The 17548-nt window shown below is 39.0% G+C and overlaps 1 protein-coding gene across 6 annotated transcripts in view; it reads left to right on the forward strand.

Moving 5' to 3' along the window:
* Positions 1-17548, forward strand: part of spon1a (spondin 1a) — a 135716-nt gene that overhangs the window by 63177 nt on the left and 54991 nt on the right. For all 6 annotated transcript variants that reach the window (XM_042407149.1, XM_042407142.1, XM_042407158.1 and 3 more), the window contains 3 exons: positions 3694-3827; positions 12648-12721; positions 13202-13324. In XM_042407149.1, the coding sequence (XP_042263083.1) occupies positions 3694-3827; positions 12648-12721; positions 13202-13324 (331 nt within the window). The remainder of the gene's footprint in view (positions 1-3693; positions 3828-12647; positions 12722-13201; positions 13325-17548) is intronic.

Genomic DNA, 17548 nt, shown 5'->3' on the forward strand with positions numbered 1-17548 from the left:
GTTGATGGTGTATGGGTGTGTGTGTGTGAGTTCAGAGAGTAAGGAGTATAATCAAGTTACAATGATAAATATGATGCATATTTCTAAAATGCTACACAAAATAATATATGTATAATGCCATGCATACAGCATAATGTCATGTCCGTAGATGCCATAACAACACATTCACGGTGTAGAACTACAGTCATACCCTTTATATTCATCCTTCTTCACTGGTTCTTGTTCTGCTCTTATGCCTTTTAGCTTACTATGACCTCTCAATGTTTATTTCATCCAAAGCTGCAGTTTCTAGAAATTCATAGAGCTTACAGTGTGCAAGATGACATCCTATTTTCAAAGGATTTGGAAAGAAATGGGCAACGGAGGAATAGGTTCTAGCTATATCAAGTACCAAAGTGTTGGAGAATAGTTTACAACAGTAAAGCCAATACATCATGATACAGTGTTCTGATTAGAAAATTAAGGCATACTCACAGGCATTCAGTTTTATTCTATGTCCTTGCCAGGAAATTGAAATCATCCTGTTTGTTTTCTAAGATGTCCTTGTAAAGAAGCAGTTGTTAAACGGATTTAACAGCATGTGTGGAGTTGTCTTTTTCAGACTCTTGTGAACCTGTCGGTTTCAGTCTCTTCCCACATTGTTTTATTGAATCTGTAGTACAATACATGGGGAGGTTTGCACAGCAGCCCTCAGGCTGCACTGATCACAGTTACTGCCATGCTGTGGCAATAACTGTGAACCTGAGCCTTGAATATGGGAGGACATCAAAAACTGGAACATTTTATTTTTGTCCTGTGTGTACCTCACATCTCATTGGCCAGCGTTAACGTTTTTTTTCCCTGTTTTATTTGTCCTTGCAATTGATTTCATGCTGTGGTTATTTAGTGCCAGCCTTGAGCATGCTTCTCAGCCATATGGCAGAATGCAGTGTGGTGTGACAGGGCGCTAAACGTCAAGTGTAAAAAAGGGGAAACACTACATCATTTAGTCATGTTCAGTCACTTTGCTCCACACATGGATGAGACTGAATGTTGTACTGTGGGGTGCATAATGATAGATAGATATCTGACCATAGCCTTTAGATGTTGGCATCAAAAGCAAAAAGAATGGCTATGTCATTACTGGGACCTGCCTTTGATGAGACTCAAGCTAGGTTTTAAGATGTCGAAGGTCTCTTTCACAGCTGCAGATGATCACCTGTCTTGTTACAGGCACCATGTGACAGAGCAGTAAAAATAAACTTCTGTCCAAGGAGATATCACTCTATCATCACCTGCTCAGTTAGTCTTTCATGTTTTATGTCTTTTATGTCAAAAAACCAGACACACACACACACACACACACACACACATACACACACCATTCCTCCATTCTGAAAGAGCTCTGGGTGGGCCGGCCTTCAGGCATTGAGAGGAAAGAAAGGGAAAAGCTGCAACAGAAGACATCAGGCTTTATTTAACATAAAGCTCATTTGAAATCCGCTGGTGTGCCCCATCTCAGCCGTCTCAGGACAGCTCCCGACTTGATGAAAAGCACTTTTATTGAGCTCTCTGGGGAGGTCAGCTGCCACTGTGTGTGTATGTTTGTGTGTGTGTGTGTGTGTGTTTGTTGGCAAGAGTGTAATCCAGTGGGCAACGCTGGTGATATCTTATGAGACAATACTTCTCAGCAGGGTGAGATGATAGTACAAGAAAAGGCAAATGGCTATGTGAGGGGTGAAATCTGTGCCACTTTGAGTGCAACATGTGACATAATTATAGACATAAACATAATGGATATCATGGGTGCATCATTTTCACGTCCCAAAGGATTTGATATTAAGACAACAAAGAGATCTGACAGTTCAAGTTTCCATGTTATTTTAGATTGATTTGAAAGGTTATTGTTTGGGCCTGACAAGAACAGTAGCTAAAGCTAAAGCAATTACACTGATGCACAATTTTTTTTCATGAACCCATAAGCATACATCCTTTTTCCAGTAATTTGTCACATGTGTCTATTGGGTAAAGATTTGCAAACTTGAACAAGATGAAATGGGTCATAGGTCATTTTTCAGCAAATTAGTTGCTTCTTTTTGCAGATGGTGTTTAATGCATTCCCATGAGGCCACACTGGTTTTAACATGTGTTGCTGTCCAGTCAGGCCAGCCCAGGATGCCTGTAAGAAACCATGGGAACATGGAGGGGGGGGGGTATAATCCATCAGGCTACACACACACACACACAGAAACACAAACACACACACACATACACACACTCCCAGGCTCCCCTTCTCTCCCACTCACTGACTCTTACACACAGACACATAGAGGCATGCACATCCACACACAATCCACTTTCAGAGGGAACTCATTCATAACATGGCATGACAAAGAAAATTCTCTGCTGACAGCTTTATGGAGTGAGAAAGTTCCCCCGTCTTTACTGCCCTGATGTCACTTCCTATAAAACAGATCCTTGGTTTTTTTGGGCAATGAATATTAGCCTGCTGGCTGCGCTCCCACATACAATCTGCTCTACTAATTTTCTGTCCAGTTAAAATCAATGAGATGCTTAGTATCTCAGGTGTGCACCCAAGTAGAGAGGGCAGCATGTATTTGGACACTTCAGTTTGACCTAAAGAGTCAAGGGACTTGTTTTTTAATGTTTCGCACAATGATAGCGTGATGACTTGGCACCTGGGTGCTGACTTTCTGATCGTTGTTAGTATTGATCTGTTCAATTCAATTCAATTTACTTTTATTTCACCATGATAATCCACTCAGTGTCAATATTGCTTTCCAGGGAGTCCCACTGAGTGGGACAATATGTCTGCAAATGTTACGGCTCATCTGATGTTTTTGTAAGTTTAGAAAAAAGTGGAAATACATTTTTATCTAAGTGCAAAAAAGTACTAGACTGGTTTGGAAGCTTGTGTTCATGTCTCCAACACAATCAGAAAATTTTCAAATTATTTTGCCACAACCATCAACTCTCTTATCTCTGTCACTCTGATACAGTGGTTTATACTTCTTAAACTGATGCAGTGTCTACTTGCAATCCCATATATCTGTGATTTGTGAGCAGTTCCACCAAAGAGTGATTTTACCCCCAAACTTCTCACATTGTTCTCTGCTATCCTGTAAAATTCAATCAATTCCAATTTACCTTGTGATGAGTTAGAGGGGTCCCAAACCCCAGGATGGGTACAGACATGCACATGCACGCACGCGCACACAAACACACACACACACACACACAGGTTCAACATAATAGGTGCTAAAGCCAGATGTGTTTGTACCCATATTAGGTAAGCTTTAAAGAGCAGATGACCACAAATGTTTTAAGACTAACACGATATATTTCTATACTACCACTAATTTATAATAATTGCCCAACTATTAGGTTATTTATTCTTGTTTTTTTCTTTTTTTTGTATTAAATCACTTGATGTGTCCTGAAAATGTGTAATTAATGTCAGTTTCAGTGGCTAATTATGTTTATAGGCACTTGGACTGACAATGAGAGGAAATTAATTTGAAGTGATCCAACAGCTAATGAGTAAAGTCACATGCGGATATTTGAAGTGCTTCTGAGGCAAGTCTTGTCTGAAGATATTTATACTCATTACTAATCTCTTTGTATGTCTGTGTGTGTGTGTGTGTGTGTGTGTGTGTGTGTGTGTGTGTGTGTGTGTGTATACTTGCCCTACAGATAATTGATGAGGAGGAAACACAGTTTATGACTAACTGCCCTTCTGCAGTGACCGAGAGCACTCCTCGCAGACGCACCAGCATCCAGGTGTTTTGGACTGCGCCCCCTAGTGGCTCCGGCTGTGTCCTCCTCAAGTATGTATACAGAAGTGGTTTTACTCATAGAAAATATTTTCAGTTATATTTTATGTTTGATCAATTATTCCTTGTATGTGGTGAATTAAAATGAAATGTGACAAGAGGAGGAGAGGAGGGCTGTCTACCCTCCATAAGAGCCCCCAACTGAATTGTCAGTCCCAGTCAAAATCTCAAATGGCTTGTTTTCCTTCTTGAGAAGTTAAAAATGTTTTATCCCTATAAAAATATATGGTATGCTTTGGAAAACATCCATTCCAGTTGGGCAGTCTCCAGCTCTAACTTTGGTGACTTTTATCCCTCAGTAAAGTTGATTTGACTTTGTTGTGAATACGCTGTACTCCAAATCGCTATGGTGGTGAAATATAGAGCAAGCTATCCTTTTATTGTACTATAGGTCATTAAGTTTTATGCAATTCTTCTCTAGGAAAACAATAATTGCTGTGTGAAAGATGGCATGAGGCATGGTGCGCAGTCAGTTGTGGTACAAGATTGAATGATGTGTGTAACTGTGTGTACTTACTGTGCTTTATTTACTGTTGTAGTGTAGTTGTGTGTAGTGTAGTTGTATTGATGTGTTCAGCTTGAAAACTACCTTCTGATACTCTACCATTTTTTGTTGTGACCAGCTCCTATCTGAATTTCCCGCCACGATGATGGCCAGGTCCGACTCTCACGAATCTCCACGTAATTCCATCAAATAGTAGTGACAGTGGTTTACAGCCGCGGGATTCTAGCTGCATTTCATGCCAGTCAAGAGAGCTTTTAAAGGTTGTTTAGTTAGTGGGTAGGAATGTTGTTGAATTTTCATGCAGAGCCTCTTCCTGTCCACTGTGGCCTCTCTGCTCTGCCTGTGTGTCTTCCAGCCCTCGGTCAAACAGACACACAGACCTGCAGCTCTTTATACATTCATGACACAGAGACAGAGAGCAGAGCGGAGCAGAGGAGTAGAGACAAAGACAGCTGTAACCTGGTTGCTACACTCCGAGTCCCAACCTCACACCCTGTGTGCTGCTATTGGCTGGGGGCTACACACCCACTGCCTAAAGGTTGACATCCAGAAGTGTCCTTAACAACAGCCACATATTAAGAAAATAAGAAAATACAGGCAGAGGGCAGAGTCTCTGCAAATTAATACACTGCCACACACTTCTAGTGGGTCATATGTGATGTTTGAGAGGGATTACTTTTGTATTAGCCTATACATTGTTTTTTATGAAAATCTCGCATAGTATACCTTTAACTGAATATATCTTCAATTTCATGCTGATATTTCAGAACCTTCTGTAAATTGATAGTGATAACAGTAGTCAGATGGTTTCGAGCCTTTGGTTTTCTACTTTTTAAGTGAATTCTTACCCTATATTCCATATCAGATTTGTTGACATTCAACATTTTTCCAAGATTGGTTATCTAGCTCATATTTACAGCAATTCTGTCATCCAGAATTAAATATGAGTTTTAATCATGTAATGTATAGTGCTACCTCACTCTGGGATTGTGAGCTGTGTTACCAGCATATATCAAGTCTGCATGTGCAGTAATGCTCTTTTATTACATCCCTTCCCCCAAGCTGAGTTAAATGCAGAATGTCTTATCAAATTTTCATTCCCATTTGGCCTCTTAAACTATTCATTACCTTTATTACTTATACGGTTGATTGACACCGATCAATTCTGTTGTTGTGTGTCCTCTGGGCTTGCTTGGATACAGAAGAGTAGTCATGTTCAGCTGAAGACAGATCATGACAGAAATACATTTATTAATCCAGGACTGTGGGGAAATAATGAGAGTACAGGAGCTGGAAAGATACTGAGGTACTGTAAAACAGAAAGCCTTCTGATCAGTGCATCATTTAATTGTTTATTTACAGTCGGTTTCTCTGCTGCATGGTTTACATCTACTGTATGCTGTTCTTATGCACAAAGGGATGATAAAAAGGTTGCATTTCTTAGTAATGCATGTCATTATGTGACTGCTACAGAAGCTTTCCATTCCCCTCTTCTATCTTTCATGAAGAGTATTTTCATGACCTGCCCTCTCAATAACCTCAGAGCTTTACTCTTTCTTTCTTTCTTTCTTTCTTTCTTTCTTTCTTTCTTTCTTTCTTCCTTCCTTCCTTCCTTCCTTCCTTCCTTCCTTCCTTCCTTCCTTCCCCTCTCACTTTCCTCTTTGTTTTCATCTTTCATCTTCACTATGGTCTTGTCAGTTTTCTCACAGCATGTACAGCATCTTCTTTCCTCATAGAGACCAGTGGGTGATGGCAGAATTGTACACAGTTAAGTACATATTTTGGCTCAACAAAAAAAATGAGTGCAACAGTTTGCATCAAGCTTTTTGAGTTATGACAACTTCTATTGAAATTATGTTGAACCAACAAATTACATTGAGTTAGGGGAATTAGTTTTTCCTCTACAATAAAAAAATGTTTAATTACCACATACTGAATAATTGTCTGCATAAACACACATTCTTAAGTTAATTACTCATAAATATTAACTTTTCCTAACTAGTTTTTCCACAATATTTAAAAAGAATTTTTAATCATGTACTTAATTACTATAATTATGAACACGAGTTTATTAAGTGACAACAAGTAAAAAAAAATTAAGTTGGTCCAATTAGATTTTCTTCAGTAGTTTTTAGCTTTATTTTGCACCACAGTGTATTTGACAAGATGATATTTAAATCTAAAAACAACAACAACAACAACACAAATGTAAATTGTCCAGATCCTGGAGTGGACCGGTCACTGATGATGGCAGTTTTCATCACTTGTCTATCAGGGCCTGCCTCGAATTTTTCCATGTCTTTATTAAAAATAAATAAATAAATAAATAAATAAAAGATAGGTTATTGTGTCAGCGTTAATGATTTGGATTCAGACTGTTATTCTTAGTGGATTCAGTTGATCAGTGGAGCCATCCTTTTTTATATTTTAACCCTTACACACACATACACCACACACACATACATCATCAAATGAGCTAAATAGATAGGTTGCACCAATAAGTATGACAAAAAATAAGTATCAAATGAATTATACTGAGTTTCACAAAACATGATAATGATAAGATAACAGATATGATCACATTTATTACACAAATAAAATTGCATATTCTATCACCATATTGGCCTGCTGTACTCAAATAGATTTCTAAGAGGGTTTTCAGTACAAATCCTGCATTTACCTACCAGGAAGGTATTTGTTTCAGTTTTATTTACTTTAAACTTGCAGAGACTTAAAACTTTCTGGAGATAGAGAATCCATCACAGTCAAGATTTAGCTTAATGTCAGTATATGTATGTTATACTGAAGTTGCAAGCACGGACCATTTTGAAACTACGCTTGGTGGTGAATGAATAAGCAGAATTTGAAACATGCTTTTCCTCCCCACGACACGGATGAAAAGTCCTCTCTAGTTGAGCAGATTTCACAAATTAAATGTTATCATTTCTATCCACTGCTAAGGGCAGGATGTTCAGATTATGCTGCTAAATATGACTAGTGTTAGCAATGTGTAATAGTACAACAGATTCCATCAAGTTTCGTGTTAGCAGATGTAGCCTACCCTCTGTACATGGGTCCACTGTTATATGTCATATCACAATTGAGAACATGTCCAAAGACATTCTTTAGTAGAATTTGTCAGTAAATAAAATTATACTCACCTTAACAATTGATCTTTGCATCTGTGCCGTACTTGTTCAGCCTACAGGTCTTTGAACACATCATGCATGTTAAATGGGTGGGAAGGAGAGGGGACTTGAAATCCTGCACTCAAGGTGAATAGAAATTAAGTAATCAAGCCAATTTCATAAAGTTACCACACCTTGAATTCCATTTTAAATCAATGAATGCACACATTTGAGTTGAAATTACACACAATATGAAGTTGATGTAATCACCAACATTATTATGTCAGCACAACTCATTTAAATAACGTTCGTAACTTCAGATTTTTATCTAAATCATTAAATAAGATTTTTTTTTATCTTACAACCATGCATTTAATTAAGTGGTGGTAATAGGTCCCCTGAATTACTTTTTAGAGTGTGGATTGAGGAAAAAGTTGAAAATGCGACAGAGTACTCAGCCTGGAAAGAGATTTTTGAAAGTGCAGAGATGTGGATGAAATACGTACCAGGGTGCAGTGGGGCAGGGTGAGACTGAGAAGCTTACAGTTCAAAAGAGATGGCTCTGAAAATCATGATTACAGGCTGGCAGTGGGTATTTGTCACTGCTCTTCCCCCTACTGTACCTGGCAGTCATAATGATGACAAGGATTTTGTGTGCCTCTGTGCTGCAGGACAAAAGTTTCAATGAAGTCTTTTTGACTGATGAGGTACAACTCCTCTAACTAACTAACAAGTGCAGGCTTTTTTAAAATATGAAAACTGTTCAGAGGGAGAGAACTTTATCTAAGGCTGTGCTATCACATAGCCCATACCAACAGGGAAACATGGGTACATAAACAGACACTAAACGAAAGGAGGAAACAACATAAATATGTGAAATGATTACTAATATTGTAGATTATCTTAGATAGGACAATTCCATTACCATCACAGGAAGGGTAAGTGTTTGTTTTTAATTTCACTTTGTATCTCAGAAGAGCTCTGTTACTGCCTGTCAGTCTGCCTGCCTGTAAAATAACATGGTTATTTATAATTTAAAAAAACAACAACATCTGTCCATGAAATTAGAAGTGCGTGTGTGCCTGTGTGGCATGTGTGTGTATGTGTGTTTCTGTTAGAAAGGTCCTGTGACTCACATGTTGTACTTGCTCCTCCCAAGTGGTTTGCTGCAGTATAATTGATGGGCAGTTGCTGTCTTCTAGATGGAAAGACTGAGATTGGTGGTTTGGTTCTGTCTAAGGTTGGTCCATGATGACAGGGTCAGACCAGGATGCTCATTCAAAATCCTGAACTCAGAACACTGACGTTTGAAAGTCTTACCATGGAGTCCAGTTATTTTTGGTGCTCTTACACACTAGAGTCAAATCACGCCAAGACTTGCTTCACTGTGTCTCTATTGCTGGTATTACACTCAGTATTCTTTAGACACGTGGATGTTTTTCTGGGTTGTTGTGAAACTGCACAACTGCACTTCACATCCACTAAAAATCTGTCTTTGGTGGAATTTCTCACCTTACTGCAGTGAACTCTGGATGTGTTCAGTACAATTTGAAATGACTGTCAAGTGTGGATAGCACACTCCTGATACTCCTGCACAGTCCTCCTAGTATGAGATGTAGTGTTACATTGTAATAACAGAAGTTTTACACCTTATTTTTCATGATTGCCTCAAATACTGGAGCTCTGCTTTTTCCAACAAAAAAGAGAGCGGAGAGATAGACATTAGATAAGAGATTGTTAACCTCTGAGTTCAATAAATAAAGGTATTTTGCCAACTGGGAACCAAATCCAAAATGGAACTGGCTATCAGAAGGCAACCCTAGTCCGAAGAGCAACAGACTTGAAAAATTTCAACCAGAAGAAGAAGTCACTGAAAGGGTTGCTTTTCAGCTTGATGATTTCTCAATTATATTCTGTTTGTAAGGGAGATTTTTCTGCTGCTGCTTTGAAATTAGATGTTTAGTTTTATGTCTAACTGGATTGAAAATTTGGCTTTGATTCTGCTCATCAGGGGGCTCTTAATGATAAAGTTGTACATGACCTGCAATTGTCTGATGACAAAAAAGTGTCAGGAGCTACTGTCACAGCTGAATCTGTTGACTACATCCTGCTTGTTCCACAGAGCCAAGAGTAAGTCACATCAGAATATAGTCCATATATTGCAGTCACCATTGAAGTTGCCACAATCTTTTATCGTTCTATTTGTAGGTGGGAAGCAATTTATTTGTCATCTCCCTCCGGCGTATGATATGGAGGTTAGTGCATTGTGTACTGATGGCTGTCTGAGTGAGACAGTATATCAGTGATCAGATGAATGTCACAACCACATGCAGCTGTCAGAGCCAGTTTATCTCCTTCAACACAATGATAGGACAGACTTCAAGACACTACAGTAGAGTCAAGCAGACCCATACATTTTCGCTTTTTGCACATTGGTTCTGTGTAAGTTTTGTTTGCAGCAGGAGCAGACAGAAAAAAAAAAAGAATTAATTTAATCTCCGGTTGTAGCAGAAGCAGATAGAACAAAATGAGAATTTATTCTTTCTTTTATGAATTCCCTTGAATGAGAAAGTGTGTCCAAACTTTTGACTGGTACTGTACAGTGAGCATACAAATGGAAATGTGGCCGTAGAAAGACAAAATTTCTCTTTTTGTTTTTTTTTCTCTCTTTCTCACCTTTTTCCTCTCTCTTCTTTTGTTAAGCTCTCACACGCGCGCGCACACACACACACACACACTCACTCACACACATTCAAATCAGTGCACTTTTGGGGTGATTGGGATCGGCCATGGTGTGGATCCGGCAAAGTGAGATAGAATTTAAATTGGATGTTAAATAAGCATTACTCTGCTTGATTGTCTGGCCGGCCCAGGAAAGTGGGCAAGCAGTGAGGCAGAGTGTGCTCCTCTCTCTCAGGGAGATATGTGAAATTGGGGTGAGATTGAATTAAAGCGTGAACAATTAGAGATGTGCTGGTGGTGTTGCTTACCTTAAATCATTTCATCCACATTATGAGAGGCCGTTTTGGCCATGAATCATACTTGCCCTCACACACACAACCATTATCTCACATATACACCAATATACCCTGTATAGTAGTGCATTTGAGACAGAACAGTAACGAAGTGAGTGCTGAGTGAATTAGGGTGTGTTTGAGTAAGAGTAAAGATACACTGTGTCTTAGAGAGAAATTAGATTGCGTATGAAGGAGAAGAGTAGTAGTTTGTGTGAGTTAGTATAATGTGTAAGAGACGGTGAAGTGTAGGTAAAAGACTATAATTATGTTTGTGTGAGAGAAATTAAATTTTTGTGAGAAAAAATGATATTGCATGTGATGAAGAATAGTACTGTAGTGTGTGAGAGAGTGTTTAATTAAAAAAGCAGTTTGACTGGGCAGTTGTGGCCTACAGCCTATTGAAATCAAATCCTATATCTGCTCAGTGGAAATGCTGATAATACGTTGAAAGGCAAAATGGAGGAGCATTTAACTCAAGATAGTGATTAAAATTCAGTAAGTTTTGTTAGGATGATAGCAAGGTCACCATTTTTTCTAATGACCTTGCTCTTCCTCTTGATGTAAAAGGCTGTAAGCCAATTAGAAAATTGAATTTAACACACACCACTACTCCTTGTCACTTATACTGTCACTCTCTCATACATACCGTATACTATCATGAGAGTACAATGTGAGTGTATTCAGTATAGTCTGTGTTAGGGTATTAATTTATGACCTGTAGAAGAGTATGGTGATGAGTATAAGAGAGCATGATCAGGATACGTTGGTGTGTGTGTGACACCAAGTATGATTTATGGCCTAAACAGCCTTTCATATACTAAAACTGACTTGCTTTTCTACACTCATGTAAATGTCCATCATGTTCCTCCACTCACAGTGCAGTGTATGACCTGACTTGACCATCTCTGCTTGTAATTGAAGTTTTACAATAATTATCTCTTCTCTGTTGCATTTTGGAGAAGACTGATCTTTTGCCCTCTGATCTTTTGTTATTTTTCTTTTTGTCTATCTCTCTCATACACACTGCTTACATAAAAGGGGCAACTGAGGCTTGGAGATACAAAGAGAAAAGAAAATGCTAATTTTAATAGGTGTATATCACTGTCCTTTGCTGTTACTGTGGAGATGTGAACTGTGTAAATAGTATGTAAGTAACATTTCCCTTTCAAGTTGGGAATTAAGTTAAGTGAGGAATACAGCATTTGCAAGTTTATAAAGGACTATAGATATCTAATTTGTCTCTCAGCCTTTAGTTTAATTTACATTATCCGAATGTGTTTTTCTTGCTGGGAACAATCAGTGCTGGGATCAGCTCAGCACAACAGAGCACAGCACAGCTCGGTTTGGTTTGATAGTCCAGAATAAATGGTATCCTAACAGTCCAGCTGGACTGCGCCCACCTGGATCAGACCTTAGCACAGCATCTCCATCCAGCGCCTCATTGTTTGGTTTTATTCCTATGGAAACCTTCCTGCAGCGTTTGAGAGGAAGTTAGGTGCCTGGAGGCTTGTTTTCTGTTGTAGATTTCTCAAGTCTGCTGGTCTCTGAAAAGATTTGTTAGTGGCTGATTTACATGCCAAGACCCCTCTGAGACCTGTGTTCCCCACCATCCAGTGGAACAAGCTTCTTAGACAGCTCAATCTAGAGAGGCTCCTTTATGCCATTTCAGTCAGTTCCTATTGACACGGTGCATAGTGTGTGCATTTCTATGTGTTACATTCTTAAGAGTTAAGTATATGTCTTTCTCTTTTTCACAGTTTTTTCTTCAGCTTTTCAGCCTCTCATTTCTATGTATGTGTGAATCTTCATGTTTATGTATGCTTTTTGTGGTCTTTGTATGAGACATTGAATGCCTCAGTCTGAAAGTCAGCCTGATTTAGCAATTTCCCTGTGGGCTCTGATACCTGCTTTTAGGGGTCTTTGAAAAAACAGGAAGGTGATTATGAATAATTCTGCATCTGTTCCATCTGCCACAATCAACTGTTCAGACTCAGATCTTAAAAGCTAAGATCACAGCTTCCCCAAATGTTTCTCAGAATTTCCAGTATTTTCCCCTCTTGTGACTTTCACTTTTACTCTTGCCCCTTGTGCCCATTTGTGTTTGGCGCTGGCCCCAACAAACTTCCCTCCTCACTGCCTCCACCTCTTGTCGTTCTCTGTGTAGAGCGAGCATTGTGCAGAAGAGGATCATCTATTTCCAGGATGAAGGCTCACTCACCAAGCGAATGTGTGAGAAAGGTAGGCTACTTTTACTGACATAGAATAAATAATTTACAATGAATTTCCGGTTCCTTCGGTCTCCCTGCTGGTTCTCTATTTCACTCCTCACCGTCTCTTTTTTTGTCTGTCTTCTTTTACTCCTTTTCTTAAGTTCTTGATTTTGATGCAGAGACATTCCTCTCTGCTGTTACACTCTGGCATGTGAATGATTGTAAATGAGTGTGACCCCCTGGCTGTGCATGACATTGGATGCCACACTGAGCAACAGATCAAAAGATCGTACTGCACATCCTTCCCTTTTTTCATGCCCTTCTTCTTTTCCTCCCATCGGCTCCCCACTTACTTAAAACACCCATCTCCTATATGATGGGCACCACATTCATCTGCTCCTTATACTAATGAGCAATCTCTCAATGCCTATCTCATGATCTTCTGTTTTTCTCTCTCTATCTCTTTTTCTTTTTCCCTCTTACCCCCCCCTCCCTCATTTCTGTACAGAATCCCTGTATGGAGATGCTACAGATAAACCTGTGCTCGACTGTTGTGCCTGTGGAACTGCCAAGTACAGAGTCACCTTCTATGGGAACTGGTCAGAGAAGATTCATCCCAAAGACTATCCCCGTAAGCTCGAACTGCTCTGCTCTTTGTCATGTCACCTTTGCTCTATCACACATTTAATCTTGATTGTAGCACGGCAGCCCCAAAACCTCTCAGGTACAGTATGTTCTCCATTAGTGGGTGGTTTATCCCTGGTTTGTACCTCTTAGTGGTGATGTGGGTGGTGAGCTATGGCACAGTACTATGCTTGGGTGAGATGTGTGTATAACCTTGTGCCACATTATCAGGATGTGAATGTACTCAAGGATTATGCTGGCTCTCTTGTTCAAATCAGGCGCTCGCTGGACAGATCAATATACTGATTAGAGTGGAGTAAGATAAACCCTGAGATCGAAAGAAGCCCTAATTTACTGTCTTATGGAGGGACTGGTTGGTATGTGGCTCACTCTTACACACATATATACACAAGCAGGCAGCTCACAGATAGATCAACTTAAAAGAAGATACAGCATGCTGTGGTTATTTTTTTGTCCTGAGTCTTAGGACTCTACAGTTGAATTTCTCCTTGTACAAAGTCATATCCTAGGTAACCAGTTATTGTAACACACAGACACATATATCATTGGACAATATTATTCTCTGACTACAATAAGCACAAGATAATCTGTCCTTGCAATACAAAAGCCCAACAAAAATCTTGCTGTAAGTAAGGTTTGTCTGAGTTTGTCTTTTTGTAGCAGCAGGCATCATTTGCCTGGTACCTGAGATACTCTATTGTGTTACATGTCATTTCTCTATTTTTAACATATGTCCTTCAAGTGACCACTGTGCTGACACACATTCTGTGACCAGAAATTCACTATAAAACAGGCCAACAGGACTTTTCTTTTTTTCTTCTTCTTTTTTTACTGCCAACATGATAACCTTGACAGTTCTATTTTCTTTCTCCCTTTTTCTCCCCATTGTAAGTCATGCAGCAACGCATGGCTATTCAACCCAAGCGACGGCAGCTCACTTGGACACTGGTTGTCAACAAAGATTTCTATGGGATTAGAGAGTGAGAGAGAGAGAAAAAGAAAGAAAGAAAGAAAGTTTAACATTTCTTTATTGACCAAATAAAGCAGTACCATGTCATAGTCAATTTCCCCTTACACAAGGGAAGCAATATATTGAAGTCCAGACTGAAAACATATACACCAGAACAACAGCTGCCTTCCATCTCCTGTTTATTTAGCCTGGCCAATACCGCTTTCCCCATGACAAAATAATAAGTGGTTTTATATGGTTTCATAAAGCCTCGCATTCTTAACCACAAAGAGATTTGTCTTTGCTTTGCACTGGAAAAAATCCACTATTACCAAACTCTATCAAAGCTCTTGAACACCACAGCTACATCCTTGTCGGTCTAATCATGAACATCATGTCCAAAGATAAAACAAAAGATTCTCTTTCCATTTACAGACATCTCTGGCAACACACAGAACAAAATGGCAGCTGATTGAAAATAGTGCTGTCCAGTGTAATCCTTAATTTGGGGACAACGTTGTTGAAGTCAGACAGCTGATGCTGCCCTTTGTCTACATCAACTGCACAAAACTCTTCCCAGCTGCATCCACTACTTTGCTCTGCAAAGCAGAAATTGCCATTTGTAGAAGCCAGCTCCTAGTCTGGTGATATGTGCTTTGTTGACTGTCTCTGTTAAATCTAGAAGTAATGTTCTGAGGTCCAACAATGCACCATGGATTGGGGAGTCCTATTAACCTGTAGAGAGTGGCCAAAAGGTGCAGGTATATAGTTATGTGGCTCTATATTCTTAATAGAGAGTTGTGGTAGGTCATTAATTGACACTTTACAGCTATCAACACATGTCCTGTGACTGCACTATTTCCCTTATATGTATTTAATGAAAACATCTAAACAAATTGAAGATGGAAACTAGCCACACCATTGCCCACTTATCCCTGCCAAAACTACATTTTAAAGGAAGAAACTGGCTCCCAGTGATACTCACTTCAGAAATAAACTAGTACTGCCTCAACCTCAGGCGAAAGTCCTGGTGATGGATGTAAAACTGCTAACCAGAGCCATAATGTTGAGGCTGTTAAGTTACTGGAAATGACTCCCTGTCTGCCAAGGTCAAAAATGTATGAAAGCTTCAGGCAAAAAATTCCTTTAAATTTCATAAAGAGCCTGCATCAACAAAAACATAAATTAAAAGTAATGTAGTTTAAAAAAATCTTGACAGGTAAGACAAAAATGGATTTATGGGGCCGGTAAATTGGGAAAATGGCGTCCTTTGCTTATGTAATCCTTACAATCTTGTAGAGAGAGAGCAGGACTGAAAAGCCTTTAAAGATCAAATAGAGGAAAAAGAAAAATCTAAAACATTTATTTCTTATCCTGGTCCACCTACACACAGGACACCAATCATCTCCACTTTCTCAGTCTCCAAGTATCCACATTTCCAATCAATTTCAAGGAAACATTAACTTTGTTAAATTTTTCCCTGTCTCCTGCTCCACATAAATTTTCAGGTACTTGGAAAAACTAAGACCCCTGGATTTGTAGAGATTCCTCCTAGCTAAAAACCACAGCTTTTGGCCATTCTAGCTGTTGTTGAGAAGTAACCCCACATAATCTAGTCAGCCAAATTGGTGCACATTATGGATAGATGGATGATTAGTCATGGTGCCCAGCTGTGACTTTGAGAGGCCTTTACAGGCAGAATTACTGGTATCATCCTTTTATTGTTACTAGGGCAAAGAAACAGGCACCTGCTATCAATCTCTTAGCTAGTGTAGGTAATGTGTTTAGATAACACTAACTAATGAAGAAGAAAAACATGCATTTGGGTCATGACAATTAAAACCTAAAGACATTTTCCCATAAAGTGCAAGGCACATATGTAAGAGGCATCTGGATCTCAAACATGTTTAATAAAAAGCCTCAGCAAGCAATTAGAAAAGTACACATTTTAAAAGTAATCAATAAAGTCATAGACTTTTAAAACAAACAGGCAACGAATGAAATTATTCTAAAAGCAGAGAAATTACTTCCCATCTCTTAGGTCAAATTAAAATCTTTGCTGCAGCATTCTGAAAACATTCGAGTTGTTGTATCTGTCTTTGTCAGGACAGAAAAACAGACGCTACAGACGTCATAGTAATATGAAATGGTGTTATTTGGAATCCCTGCGGTACAATAGAAATATTGTATTGATCTAACTCTTGTTCCTTAGATGGAAAAAATAAACGTACGTTGCTTACTGTAAAGTTGAAAGCCCTGAAAGTGGGCTCATTGAGTTGAATTAGCCAACCAAGGACAGATTGAATATGACTGAAAAATGCTTAAAGCTAAATACAATTACCTTTTTTTATACTTGCTGCGGTTACAACAAGTTCTCCAAATTAAACCATCACATAGGTCATTTGTACCTGCACTCCAGAACGACCATTGGAGCATAATATGCCGCTTTCCAACATATGCCACTTTCCAAAGCCGTTAGAAATCACTGTTAAAAAATAATTATGTTTTATTATGTAACAACACTGTGATTAAAATCTGGTTAGGTTTAGGCACAAAAATCAGTTGGTTAGGGTTAGGGAAAGATCATGTTTGCATTAAAATGTTGTGAACAGTGGTCTCTTGCAGCTAAGTCCACTTTTTGCCATCTAACCAGTATGGCTGTAGTCAACCAAAGAAAATCTTGGCCGACTAAAATCATACATAATCTTCATCTAATCGATTAGTCGCTATCGATTTCCGAATGGATATCAAATATTAAAATTTTTTTTTTTTGGCCTGGCGGGGGTTCTCGTTGTTATCATTATGGAGAAACACAGATTCAGTAAATGTTCAGTACAGTTAGACCCAGCACTCTCCATTAGGTTGGGCGAGTTCAAAGTTTTGAAAACAACAGGGGTGTTTTTAATGGATTACTCCTGGAAAGCTATTGATGTAGCACTTTTATCCTTATGAAAATAACACAGAGATTATTCGACCAATGAGAAGAAGAAGAGCATATCAACCAACTAATCGACCAGTTGACCAGCAGACTACAGCCCCACCAACCAGTTATCTAGCCATCAACCCAACTCGCCTCCTGCTAATAAGGAAGTCACCTTATATAGACGTCATCTGCACTGTGTCATTTCTCCGGGTCATAATGACTACGGTTTCTAGATGGTGTCTGTCACTCAAACGTAACTATAGGTAGTTTTTGGCAACTGAATTTACAACCTACAGGGTTGTTATTCTTGGGAGGACAGGCTCTGTAGTTAATAAAGG

This window comes from Thunnus maccoyii, chromosome 1, assembly GCF_910596095.1.
Source record: "Thunnus maccoyii chromosome 1, fThuMac1.1, whole genome shotgun sequence".
Lineage (NCBI taxonomy): Eukaryota > Metazoa > Chordata > Actinopteri > Scombriformes > Scombridae > Thunnus > Thunnus maccoyii.